The sequence below is a fragment of the Vanacampus margaritifer genome, chromosome 6, assembly GCF_051991255.1.
Source record: "Vanacampus margaritifer isolate UIUO_Vmar chromosome 6, RoL_Vmar_1.0, whole genome shotgun sequence".
NCBI lineage: Eukaryota > Metazoa > Chordata > Actinopteri > Syngnathiformes > Syngnathidae > Vanacampus > Vanacampus margaritifer.
This window is the reverse complement of record NC_135437.1, coordinates 10,751,309-10,765,570: the sequence shown is the minus strand read 5'-3', so window position 1 is coordinate 10,765,570 and position 14,262 is coordinate 10,751,309. Positions and strand designations below refer to the sequence as shown.

The 14,262-nt window shown below is 41.6% G+C and overlaps 1 protein-coding gene across 4 annotated transcripts in view; it reads right to left on the bottom strand.

The window, feature by feature from the left end:
* Positions 1-14,262, bottom strand: part of plekha5 (pleckstrin homology domain containing, family A member 5) — a 72,519-nt gene that overhangs the window by 7,293 nt on the left and 50,964 nt on the right. For 3 of the 4 annotated variants that reach the window (XM_077567570.1, XM_077567569.1, XM_077567572.1), the window contains exons 8-21: positions 13,345-13,417; positions 11,967-12,067; positions 11,110-11,225; positions 9,218-9,703; positions 7,708-8,188; positions 6,608-6,691; positions 5,896-6,015; positions 4,663-4,716; positions 3,543-3,623; positions 2,226-2,282; positions 2,065-2,145; positions 1,081-1,230; positions 887-988; positions 390-542 (exon numbers count right to left, since the gene is read on the bottom strand). In XM_077567570.1, the coding sequence (XP_077423696.1) occupies positions 390-542; positions 887-988; positions 1,081-1,230; positions 2,065-2,145; positions 2,226-2,282; positions 3,543-3,623; positions 4,663-4,716; positions 5,896-6,015; positions 6,608-6,691; positions 7,708-8,188; positions 9,218-9,703; positions 11,110-11,225; positions 11,967-12,067; positions 13,345-13,417 (2,139 nt within the window). The remainder of the gene's footprint in view (positions 1-389; positions 543-886; positions 989-1,080; positions 1,231-2,064; positions 2,146-2,225; positions 2,283-3,542; positions 3,624-4,662; positions 4,717-5,895; positions 6,016-6,607; positions 6,692-7,707; positions 8,189-9,217; positions 9,704-11,109; positions 11,226-11,966; positions 12,068-13,344; positions 13,418-14,262) is intronic. The other variant, XM_077567573.1, reaches the window with a different exon arrangement.

Genomic DNA, 14,262 nt, shown 5'->3' with positions numbered 1-14,262 from the left:
ATACAGTACACTACAGTACACTATCATCTCTCTTTGCAAATAGGAAAATGAACAAAAAAATGTATTGCATTTTTTTTTATTAATTGCACTGCAAGGGCCACTGAAGATGTCAGCCCGCTGTATACAGTAACTTTATTGCAGTAACGGTGAAAAGTTTGACTGTTTTACTGTATTATGGGATTACAGTACAGTCGACCCACGCATACTCGGGTTTGGAACCCTTGGATTCGCAAATTTGTGAATTTTCCCCCCAGTATTTTAACATTGAATGCAACAGCCTTTTTTGAATTATTTTTAGATCTAAGTCAAAAATCATGTCATGTTGGGACCATCGTAAACTGAGTAGCTCTTGCCCTGAGTAGCCCTGAGTTATTTTCATAGTCATTCACCTCTGTTTTCTGCATGCTGAAGTTGGGCCCATACAAGCCCATAGAGCCATCAGCATTTCTCTGGTCTTTATGTTTATTGAGGACCTCCATTACATCTTGGATCCGCCAAAGCTCTTTCTGGATGCACACGTGCTGCTGGCTGGGAGGTTCAGTCTGTGAAAACAGTGAGAAAATATTAAGCCAGAATTGGGCCCAACAGATCAGTGAAATGGGAGCAAGGTTATTGATTGAAGAAAAAGTGAAGTTGTAGATTTACAATCTGTCAGCGTGACAGATTTCGTGACACGGTGCTTTATAAGGAGATGTTGAGGCTCCCTCTTTTGGCCCTCAATTGCTAATTAGCAAATGAACTCAGGTTGAGTCAGGTTGAGTAAAGAATAAACATGATGAGGGAAAAGACTCCAGCATCACTCTGCTTATCAATCTTAGCTCTCTAAGTTACAGAGTTTTTTACTTTGGAAAATAAAGCAGGGAAACTTCAGTTAGAAGAATCCTACCTGTGGACTTCCCAGTGCTTCAAGCTGCTCCAGTAGGTTGCTTTTCGACAGAATTACAGCTCCTTCTAGGTGGTCATACTCGCGCCATGACTGCTCCAACTCCTGGTATGGAAAAGACACGCACAATGTTTTTTGAGGGGAAACCCTCAGAAAAACACATTTGAAAGGATTTAGGATGGCATGGATGATCTTACGGTTGTGACCCGGGAGATCTCTCTGCAGGTGCTGAGCAAGCCACTCTGCAGTAAGTCTCTCTGCTGGATAACACTCTGCATGGCAGCCGGGTTGTCTGAGCCCAATTCTATCTCCTGGCTGGCTGACAGTAGTGCAGTCTCCAGAGTATGCTGCAGGAAGACACAATTCATCAATTACATGATCTGCCTTGCTGATGGGCTATATTTGGCTATATAAGTTGGACTGTGACGGAACAAATGTTAATCGTTGACTATTTAATTAATGCATTAATGCAGGGATGGTGCCACATTGGGGATAGGGGGTGCTATAGTCCCACAATAAATCTGTATAGCCCAATTAAGATCCTCCGGAGTTTAATTTGATAATCTAAAATATATTTACAAATTATTTTCTTAGATCGCCTATTTGTTGGTCAAGCACCCCTTTAGCCCTGGAAGAGAAAAAAAATCCTGGGGTCGTGGCTGCATTATTGTATTTTTACATATTAGTATCTAAGGGGTATGCTGACTGATTTATTTTAGTACATACGGTATTTAAAATATAATTTGCAAAAAGGATCCATACTGCTCATATGCACATTTCAATTTGATGAATATGAAACAGTATGAAATATTGTATAATTTAAACATTCAACCTTTTTGCATGTAAAGCTGATCGCTTTTTCATCAGATGCTATTGAGGGGTTTGCTGACAGTAATTCTAACTTGCATATCAACATATCAAACTTGATCTCTCTTCACCTTTTCCACCCCACACAGACCAAATAAAACATACAAAATCTCAAGGGTTTTGCAGAAATTGATGTCTGGAATTTTTTCGTTTCTCCATTTTGTTCAAATAAAAGCATCCCATTTACATAATTCCACTGCTCTCTACTTGCCTTGATGCTATGTCTTTAGTATTGGACAAACAGAATGACAGAACCTTCTCTTTTCTTTTTTCAATAGTAAAAAGCAATATTGAGTCATTCAGTGTAGAGTCACCTTCTCTCTGTAGAGCTGTTGAAGTTTGTCCTCGTGTGTCCTCACCACTTTATCCTGCTCACACAATCGGCTAAGCTTGGTCTGAGGAGAAAAAACAAAGGTGGTGACCCTCGATGTGTAGCGGAACATGGCATGACATTAGAGAGTAAAACTGAGCATACATCAACGTCCCCCTCTTCTGGCATGTAGGTGTGTTCTCTGGGGTCTTCCTGACTTAGCTGTGAAGCAAAACAGAACATCAATCACTGAGTCTTGTCATGTAATATGCATTATTGTCCAAAACTCCAAATTCAGCATTTATTACTAAGTCTCAGTGAGGCAATTATATTTATTGGTTGGAATTGGTGATTGAGACGTTACCAATTGAATTGGTTGGTGGTTATGGTTGGACAATTCTTATGATGTAGTATCAACATCACTATTTGTCTCCCTCAGCAAAACACAGTGGCTTATTAGAAACACACGGTGAAGGCATGTTGACAATCCTGTTAACAGTGCAAATACTGTGATCCAAGGAATACATTTGTGCTCATTGTCTAGTGCTTAGACAGTATTATCTCTAAAAACAGGTGTGACATCAGGTTGGTCAACTGCTGATGGCATGAGAAATAAACGGTGAGGAGGGGAACTTAAGCAAAGCTCCCCCCCCCCCCACCATTCATCCATTATCCAGTGCAAATGTTCTATTCACATTTAGTTACAACTGTAGTGAGCTCATTTAAACATGTACAGATATTGATAAGATTGGAACTTTGTCAACTCAAACACATAGAGTTCCAATTAATCCACTGTGCTGGCCGAGTAAGCCCAAATTGCAAAAAAGAAAAAAAAAAACTTTTCAAATAAACTCCACACTAATGTTTCCTCTACAGTAACTTGCAGGTTTTACTGGGTTGGATCACGTGGCAGATAAATCAGGATGTGAGAATATTCCCCACAGAACATGCAGACTGTCACATGAAGTGGCGGGTTGCAGTGTGACAAGAGTGACAAACCGCTAGCAGTTGAACAGGTGACAATGCAGCTGTTGGCTAGGCTTGTATGCTAATGAATGCAGACTGGGTGAGAGACAAGGGGTTGGGCCGCTATTTAGCTATGTTGATCATCCCTCCGAATCTCTTTGGAAAGGCCCACTTACTGACACTGATGAGTGTACTGTTTTGTCCACCCCACCCCCTTCCTAGCAACTGCTTCTACATTTAACTGTAACCAGCCCACAAACGATCCTGAGTATGAGGAAGACCACATTATACTTCTCTTTTCCAAGTCATGTTCTTAATGCCATGACTTCTCAACATGACAACAGTCAAAGCAATGAATGGCTTGGCGCTGGCGATACAACATAATACAGGGAGACCAGTCTTCATGTCAAGAGGAGTTGGACATTGAAGGCGAAGTGTTACAAAGACTAAAAAAAAACACATTTAAAAACAGCCAACGTGAGGATGAGGCGGAGCAAAGCCTTATGTTGGCCTTACTTGCTGGTAAAGTTGAGGCCTTGGGGCCGAGTTCTCAATCAAAGTGTGAGTCATGATGATTAAAGGGTCATTTTCCTTCATCTAGTCCAGCGTGAAGAGGAGTAGTAGAGTCAGTTTACAGCAGTGCTGCACTTCAAACACAACACTTACAAAGATGTTGATTGCTACTTGTAGATACTGTTATATTTGCATTTGGTGTGGAAACAGACTCACATAGACATGTTCATCCAGAGGAAATTGGGATGGATACAGCACCACAAAGTGAAGCTTACCAACAGGAAGACATTTTTCCAAAGCAGAAGTGCAGCAGACAATGAGGGATAGTATAAAGCTATGCATCTAGGCTATGATAAACTTTAATGTATAATTTAAATGATTGTATGTGTAACATTGCTTCCAGGAAATTATATATCTCCACTTATCAGGATTTGTTTTTGTTTTTTTAAACATGATTAGATTCTCCTTGTTTTCACACATCCTTTTGTAAGCTAAGCATGTATGCTTTATTATTCCATGTTTATAAAGACAATTTAATTATTTAAGGGTCATATTTGTATGACTATAAATTAACTGACCACCATATAATAATAATTATAATAATAATGCATCGGATTTATATATAGCGCTTTTCTATCTAATCAGATACTCAAAGACGCTTCACAGTGGTTGCATTATTTGTGCGCTTACACATTCACACTGTGGTGGCGGTAAGCTACTTAAGTAGCCACAGCTGCCCTGGGGCAGGCTGATGGAAGCGTGGCTGCCAGTGTGCGCCTACGGCCCATCCGACCACCACCAAACATTTGCACCTTCCACACACCAGTGTGAGTAGCACTGGAGGCAATGTGTGTGAAGTGCCTTGCCCAAGGACACAACGACACATGACTTGGGGAGAGCGGGAATCGAACAGCCGACCTTCTGGTTACTGAACGATCGTCGCTACACCCTGAGCCACGGCCGCCACCATATATCATATACTGACCAAGCTCCATTACTACTTGACTTGACAGATGCGTATAAAGCCATAATTAAGTGCAGACAGGGATTTTTATAAGAATAACAACAACAGGTTTATGACCACAAAAAAAAGCAAGGGCCATGTAACCATGCATTACCCCACCTGATTGTCCAAATATATTAGAGTCCTTTGGAGATGATGAGACAGAGCATCGTTCTAGTGTCAGCAGCAAGAAGAAGAAGAAGAAGAATATGGATACGAAATGAGGGGCATTCTGTATTCCTTTTTTCTCACACACTTTCAAGAATGTCATATGTACACACAGGGATGGCCAAATCAAAAAGGAGGGAAGGGACAGTTAAGGAGAAAAAAAAGTAGCAACAAGAGTATACTCTACACAATAAATTGACTTCATGTGACACACGCCATCTGGGCTTAGCTTGTGTCACAGGCAGTTTAAACTGGCTGGAACAATTAAGTGAAGTGATGGCAGACCCTCATCCGTCACCCTGTTGACCTAAAACTGGCAAATCTCTAGTCTGACATCTTAAAGGAGACTTAGAAATGGAGGGGAGTTTGCCAATGGCTTTAAGTTTCACTCACTGCTAACATCTGTCTGGACTCTTTAAAGAAGTAAAATAACATAAGCTTGCCCACTAAAATGAATCTGAAGTTTGAGATTTTAAAGCAGAGTACTTGATGTCTAACCTTGCTCTTGCAAGATGTATTCTCACGATATTTGTGAGTTCACAAACTCCCGAGAATCCATCTTGTACCGCTCCCATTGATTTCCACCGATACGAACCACTGGTGGTTCGGATCAAACACAGAGCGACATTGTATTAGGGGGCGGGATATGCAGCTGTGACGAAAACAAGAAGCGCCGAAGCCGTGGGAAGAAACAAATCAAGCATGGCGACACCGATGGACGAATGCGTGGACGCTGCAATTAATTCTGTTCTCGCTGAATTTGTCTCTTGTATCCGCATATCAAGATTGCAAAACCGCCAACATAAACTCAACGCCATGATATCAGCTAGTCACAACAGTCGCATGTCGGTGACCACATTTTCATCCTTTGCCGTGATTGGCCGAAGCAAAAGTTAGGTAGACGTGCACACGATTCTGCTTCGTCCAATCAGCTCGAAGTGTTGTACAGCATGCCCCGCCTTTCCCAAGCAAATCGACGCGGAGCAGTCCCAGACTGATATTGTGGCCAACTCCCTCGAGTGAAGCACAAATCAATCTGGCTATTGCCAGGCTACTTGATGTCTTCTATCAGTAAAAGCAGGTCTTGATATGTATTAGGATGAGGTAGGAGATGGATGGCACACACACTACACAATAACTAACACATGCCTCCAGAGGAAAATCTTTGGGGAGGGTGGGGCTGACCTTTGGGTTGTCGCCATCCATGTTAAGTTGCGTAAACTGTGCTAGTGTGTGCTCCCGGACACTGTTTAGCTCTGCCTGCTGCCGACGCAGCTTTATCAGAAGCAAAGTCAGTTCCTCAGGCTGCAAAGGAGGTGAGGTTGTGGGGCACGAACAGCCATTATCAAGCAGGGACATCGTAGAGGAAGAAGGAAAAAGGAGAGAACACACCAGGATAGGAGATGCATCAATGCTCCCAGGAAGTGAGTTTTCATGCAGATTACAACAATGAGATTAGCCAAGGTGTTGGCAGCATGCAAACTCCCAACTTGCACCCGAGACAGAGTTTAGCATTGATAAGAGAAAGCAGGTCACACACAGTGACTTTGACATTCCCGAGCTGACTTAAGAGTTGAGACTGACAGTGTTTTTAAATCTCTACTGGAGCAAAGCAACTCTGAAGAGCAACTAAAATCGGCACAGACTTAATCCGATCACTTGCAGAAAGAAGAAATCTGTCTGATTTTGATTCCATTTGGGGATTTTGTCACAAGGTCATCTTGGACAGAAGTCACATACAGTCAGTCAGTCAAGGAAGGACATAGAGTATGTGTTTAACCAAAATGTCAAAACAATCCAGAACAAACCGAACATTTGAGAATATAGCATATTAATACATTTTGACAACTTTCCCACACGTAACTAATATACAAATTAGGACCACTGTAAGACTTACACTTTTGCCTTGGAGAGACTGGGCAGTGATTGTCTGGACTGGAATTCCTGCAGGCATTGACCTCCTATCAGGTGGATAAGCATACTGAAAGAAACAGGCATTTATTTTCTATTATTATTTCAATTATTTTCCTTCTCATGTAAGAGTTGGATTTAGTCGAGACAGTGTAGACCTTTGCGGACTACAATTTACAATTTGCTGAAATTTAACAGAGGTATGAACATCTAACCATGAAATTTCCTACATTGACTAAAGGGGGAGTGGGTAGGGGGGGTGGGCGGTTGTTCAACGGCTGGAATACAGTCTCTTGAAATGTTCTAAACTACTGTTGTGCAGCCATGTCATATTTAATGTGATAGAGGGCAGTGTGGACGTACCTTAACTTTCTATAGTTGATATCATGTTGCACTTCAGACTAAGAAACTGTTATTGAATGAACAGTGCCTATCCTGAGCCGTAGTTTTCAAAGATAGTGATTACTTGTGTCACATCATCAAATCAGAATTTAATGTGGACATGCTTGGAAGAATATCTACTGAAAACGGGATAGTATATATCGCAAACTGTTGACTGCAAATAATTAACTCACGCTGATGAACCAACCCTGGTGGAGAAAGTAAATGCCAAATGGCCATTAAATTCACTCTCAGCCATTTTCACTGAAGCAACCCCCTTTGCTCCCGGGTGTTTTACTGCATTCTGACTGATTTTGCAAGGGCCACAGAATATTGTGTTCTATTGCTATAAAACATGGAAGCTACCAAAATAAAGAATAGAGTTTCTTCTTTCATCAAGGAAAAAAGTATATTTGTATCTGTTTCCATTTTGCAGCAATTAGCTAAGTTTCATCAATATTCACTTTCCTGATGAAAACACTGACAAAAAGAGCTTGTACCAACATGGCCATGGCTAATACTCTGCTGCCACCTGCTGGCCATCTTGTAATAACTACCATTGCCTTAAGCCACCTCTTCATGTCAGAAGCTGCATCAAAGCCTTCTGTACACTTTTTTTGGGAGAGGACAAGGTTTTAAAAAACGTTTTTATACATTTTTGGGATTGAATGAATTAAAAGTTTTGCTCCTCAGTCCTTGACTAACCTTAGGGGTTTGGTGCTTCTGCCGCCTGTCCATACTCATGTCTCTTTGGTAGATGGGAGAAGCGATCTCGGACCGGGCGCTGCTCATGTTGTACGATCGGGGCTGAGTGTAGCCACCATACATTGATAGGGAACCATGGGAGGGCGAGGGTGGGATGGAGTAGGTGGGCGCAGCATGCTCTGAAAGGTTGATCATGGTTTTGGGGCTGGGCATGTGGCCATACATCCCCGGCGGTCTGGTGTAGGCCTGTCGTTGCTGCCACTCATACAGCTGCCACATGGTATCAGAGCGCACGGAGTGGCGCTTGTCAGCCATCGGGGGACCCAAAGCTTGATCGTACAATGACGGCGACATGCTGCAGATGCTGTCCCTTTGTGCCATGCTATTTCTGGGCATGCTGCGGTAACCGTCGCCGTAATGAGGCACATGGGGCATCCGGTGGTTTGGCATGTTTCTAGGGAGCGTCTGGTACGATGTGATGCTGTGGAAGGAAAATAAGTGGTCAAATTATGAACTGAAATGTTTATTTGATTCAAACATAAAACTATTCCTTTTTAGCTAATAGCAATATACCCAAACAAATAAGGCTGATTTTTGTTTGTAGATATATAAGTAATCAGGATCCTAAAGTAAAAATATGAAACACATGACTTGTTTTTTTTTATGATATATGCAGTCAATTTAAGCTTAAGCTTATAATCGTACTTTTTACAGTAAATGCATGGTTATGTGGGTGGGCCCCACTAAACAACAAAACACACATGGTCTTTTGGAACCGAAAGCAAGCTACACTCATCACAGCAAAATAGCCTTACAAAATATTAGCAAAAATAATGCAATAATAGTGGATGAGGTGTGACTCAGTTATTTAGCCATGAAGTGGATTAGGATGTATATGCAGCATGCAGAGTGGCTTCAGCTGCAAAATAAAAATAAACACAGAAGTCATCCTTATCAGAAGGCAAACAGACTAGTGCTTATTTTATCTTTCACCAATATGTCTATCACTTCTCTGTAATGAAATGAGAACTGTTTGGATGCTGCCTATCTGCAGATAGATACAATAGCCACTGACAATGATTCATCACCCGAGTTCAAAAACCAAATGAACTGCAGACGACTTAGAGCCATGCCTTCCTTGTGGACATTATCGTTCTCATATTAATGGAATTACACCACTGGACATTTTACACCTTTCCAGAGACAACAAAACATTGCTTCACAAGGGTTTAACGTGAGTACAGCTGGCAATGAGAAAGTTTCCATTCAAGCTTCCTGTCAGAACTTGGCATTAGCGCATACTGGTCCGTAAATGCCTTTTAAAGTCAAATATGGTCAAAAGCACTGAGAGGCAGAAAGTGGGAAGGGAAGAAAATGTGTAAATGTTGGGTGGTTGGTTGCTGCGCTCTGACACCCAAGTTGCAGACACCTCATTCTTCAGTGTGTCATTTTGTTCAAATTCAAACTGCATACATTAGGCACTATATGAATGCAGCTAAATCAAACAAACCTTCTGGTGTCATCATCCGGGGTGCGTCCTCTTTGTGTGCGAACCCACTGCTCCAGTTGCTGCATTGAGCTTGTCCGACTCAAAGTCTGCTCGGGCTCGTAGTTTGGTCTTCGCTGAGGGGGAACTCCAAGGTTGTCAGCTGGACTGGGTTCACCAGCTCCATTGACTTGTGGGCTCTGGTGTGAGCCATCGATCTCTGTCGGGGTCCGTGGCATTGCAAGCTTGACCGTGACCGCTGCTGCTTGGGCTGGCTGCATTTTGATACTGTTGATCTTGGTGAGGGGGCGATTGGTGTCCGCGCCATCTTTCTGGAAGCCATAGCGCTCGGCATCTCGCTGCTTCCTATCCTCTTCCAACATATGCTCACGATCCGCCTCCCGGTTGCGCTCGTTGTTCTCAAGTTCGGGCTGTGTCAACGGTGGCTTGTGATTGTCCACGTGATTAACCTCCTGAGGGCCACACTGTTCCACTTTTAGCTTGTCCAACCTGATAATATAAGTCACAGGAACAAATACAAATTAGCGCATCTGCACCAATACATGATAATGGCATTGATAGCAGACTGAACTCTGTTGAAAATATCTGTATTAGCAGTTTGATCCAAGGCACCCATTTTATTTAGTCTCACAGCACACCACCAAACTAAAATGCCACAAAAAGTGTGAATACTAAAATAATGATACTTTCGTCTTAGTTTACTCTCACAAATGCACTTCTGAGAGATCTGGGCCTGCTAATGAACACAAAGCTAATTTACTCACAGGAAGCCATTCCTTAATCTGTTATTTGAAAAGCAACAGGTTTATTGTAACTTATGTCACCTAATAGAAGAGTGTTTTTTTTGTCTATGTCACTATATTAGCAATATATATTTATAATAAATTATCCAATTACACTAATATCATTATTTCCTGCTGCTCCGTTGATGATCTCTCAGTGTGCCATGGCACCCTGGTTGGGATTCACAGATTGGTACTATTATACTACTATATTGCCAATATACTACAGCTGTAATGCACTACCTTGGCAAACTCTGCTATTACTTTAAAACAAAAAGAGAGTCTGACAAGGAAGTGCACAAGTTTTTTTTCAGCTGCCAAAGGAGACCGGGTGTGCAAAATGGAACGTGATATCTCCAGTACACACAAAAAAAAAGAAGAAGCCTTTGCCAGGGCATGTCTGAAAGGTGGTGCTCAGCAGCTAGAAATCCATTTGCAGCTCTCTACAAATCTGTATTTCTTTGGGAGGTCTCTGGAGGTAATTGACACTGCCGCTCTTTGGCCTTACATGGACTCAAGGTCATCACTTCAAAGATGAGCAAATTCCTCTTATCAGACGGGTTTACTGGAGGGGCATTCCTTCAGAAATTGCGCTTGAACCCATTTAAACAGCTACCACAATCACACAATGTCTTGTACATCCTTTACCTACCTACCTGAAACCACATGGAATCCAAAGGGGAAAAAAATATCTAAAATGTAACCCAGTACATACGGTGGTGTTGCTATACTTGACTGCCTTTTACCAGCATCACACTTTTGACAGTGCTATTGAGTGGATTTTAAGCTCTGCAGCACTGTATAGCTACAAAGCATTTCATCATTATGCCTCTGCTCACCCATGCTTAAAGGGCATCACAGAGGCAGGCTGCTAAATAACATTTAACACAAAATGGGAAAGACTATCATCTCTACTGATGAGTTAGCAAAGCTGTGTCCAGCATTAAATGAAGCACACATTGTTGATATGCCTAAAGCACACATTTGTTTGCATGAATTAAAATTGCTCATATAGTAAAGTGACCTGAAAAAAATGGCAAAAAATTTAAAACTATATTTGTACACTATAACTTTACATACAGTATATGCCGCAATGATTGATGGTTGACAAACCTTTTAACAAGGTCGGAATGCACAAGTGCGGCATCTGTCATCACTTTCATCCAGGACTCCATCTCTTTGGCTGTGTCAGTGCAAAAGTAGTATGTCCGCATGTTGGGGTGTGTCGCCTGCATGAAAAGGTTTCTGAAAGGGAGAAAAGTGCCAGGTCAATTGGGAATTTGAAAAGGCATCACTTGATCTAGACTTAGCATGAATAGCAAAAATTATACTTACCAGGTCATGAATCTTATGGCATGGTTAAAGTGACGCCTCCCAGCCAGTAAAGCAAGACAGTGGTCAAGTGTGACAGAGGAAAAGAATGGTTATTGGACAACCTCAATATTTTGTTTACCAGTTTCAGAAAAAATACACCAATTACCCAAAACATGATGCAGAAGATTTAGAGTGGGAGAAATGACAGCTGGGCATGTCCTGCTCTTGCATTTGCCTCATTACCTCAACCGCCTCTTGTAAAGCATGTGACAAGATTGGAAAAGAAGTGGGCTGTGTGGTTGGAGGAGTCCTGCTACAGACTCCTTGGTGTCTGGGTTTAGTTGTGTTTGGCAGGGGAACTTGTTGACTTTCAGGGTTTAGGAAGGACCCAAAATCATAAGCGTACACACTACCGTGAACCCATTTAATGTGACCACTGGCCTGCAGCAGGGGGGCTTTCCCACATATCTTAGTAATGTTTCTTTCGGCTCTTTAAACGTAAATCATAAAAAAAAATAAAATGACTTGTTGCTACTTTGTGTATAACTACAATCACATCAAAGTACTTAATGAATGGTCTTTGTTCGTTTTCTCGTCACTTCAGAAATTTGCATTCTTCGAGAACTCATTAATTGTTTGATGGTGAAAGAACTAACCTTGAAGGCATACTTTCTGGTGATGTGATCATCAACAGACAACATGGACACATGGAAGCTTGGTAGGAGGATGCTGCCAAGTATCCCCTCCTCTTTTTCATCTGCAAGGCAAAAATGGCATGTTTACGGTAAACATTTTTGGCTGAAGTTTAGATCAACTTAAGCTACACAAATTTGTCAAATGTGCACAGTGCAGTTGCATTCTGCAATTTGTGGAAAAGATGAGCATTGATTCAAAGTTCCATGCAGCCCTAATGCTCTTTATGTTTGTAGACGCCGCTCCATATTGACAATAGAGTGCTCTCCACAGGGGGGATTACCTTGAGCTCTGCGTTTTAAACAAGAAGCTAACCTCCCATCTTGATACTTGCAGTACCTTTGCTGCTGCACACAGCAGAAAGTGTGCAGGGAAACAAAACACATCAGCACGTCTGAGTTGCCATTTACTTGGCCGGCCTGTTTAATGAATCACCTGAAGTGTCCCGGGAATTGAATTTGCTAAATAGTGTTTTTGTTTCAGCAAATCACTTGTAAAGGGAAAAAAAACAACCATCCTAAATTGTGTGTAATGATTTTGTAAAACAAATGATCTCTGCTTGGTTTCTGGTAGTGTAGAAAAATTCAGAGCATATTTGACAACATTGGACAATTACATTTTCTTTGCAGCCTGATACTGTGCAAGATCCAGAGTAAAGTTCAATTGGCTGATAAACACGATTGATTGCAAGCGGTTGTTTTTGGTTTGATGATAGGAGAGATCATGACCACACTCACTACCCACTCTCTGCTGATGGATACAATTTCTCAACATGCCCATCCGTGTAAATCCTTTGGGGCCGGTGCTTCTGGCTTTGGCTTTGGCTTTTGTCAGTCAGTGGGCGGAATGGAGGATACAGCACAGTCAGACAGCAGAAACAACATAGACTTGATGTCATCCCGATTAGCAGAATGACCAGGTCTGCATTAATTGAGCAAGCAGAATCAGCATCACTGGAATACGAGTTTCTGTGTATCTGCTGCCTAACCGGAATGCTACAACATACAAGCTAGGATGTCCATTTGAATTCAATTTATTGTTCATCCCTATTTTGTAATAGTGAATCACTCATTCCAACAGTGTCAATATTTGAGGCATTCCAATACTGTCTAACGGTGACCTATCATCAGCATCAAAAGCTTTCCTACTGACATCTTAAGAGCATAAATAGCTAGGATGTGGACCATCTACAGTATGTGGATCTGCACCCCCAAGTAGTAACCCTACTAACAAAGTAAAAAAGTGTGATCAAAACCTTATCTTGTCAGAGATAGGGTGCTCACTTTTTGGTAGATTGTTAAATGACAAGGGCGCCTGTAGATTTTAGTTGTCATGACTCACCTCTGTAATAGAAGAGACACAAGTCTGACAGCACAAACCACCTCTTTTTCCACAGCTTCATCCCTGTGCTGTCCTGCAAAGACACCAGAAGAATAGGATATGTCATCAGCTATTCAATTGGAGAGGATATTTAAGGTTCTTAATTAAATACTGTAGGATGTGGTTATGACTCGGCATTTGAGTCCATGTTCTTGATTTATAATGCAGATAATTAATGACAGCTTTTTAAAATATCTTTTCATAGGGAGAATTGCTCCCTGAATGGTCTGAAATCCTGTTTCAATGCTACTAAGAAGAATACTGCCTGGAGGGGTTGTCATAACAGTGAGCGGTCACTGTATAGTTTTATTCAAGGATCTTTGTGCAGTTTGTCACTTTATTACTTGCGACTGCCACCTCTGGCCCAAAGCGTAACTGCAGCATCTGTGTCAGGCTCGTTTATGGTGCACGTGCGAGTGCATGCACGATCTTAAAGCGACAGCCACAGTTGACAAAGACATGACTTCAAATGAGGTAAGAAAAACTCCCTCCCTAAAGAAACTGTGAAGTGTAAGGGTCTGCACACTTACTATAAAGGGAAGATAAAATCTGATAGGTGCAGTCAGAGTAAAACAGTCAAGGCTCTTCATACTCATCTGGGCATTGGTGGAGCATGCATGATGTAGAAAAAGCTTTAATATTACCTTTTTAAAACTGCGCAATGCATCTTTAACCCGTGGGCAGTATTTTATTTTGAAATGGCTTGGTCAGAACCAACAAAAAGCCAAAAAATGGTCACAATAACGCCTAGGGGTTAAAATCAAAGATAATGATTGATGCAAATCTTTGAGCATTAAAAAGGTACATTTACAGAGTCTTCAAAAGAAATTCCAAACTTTTAGTCTAAGTCTCAACAAGATTTATTTGACAATGTGTTGT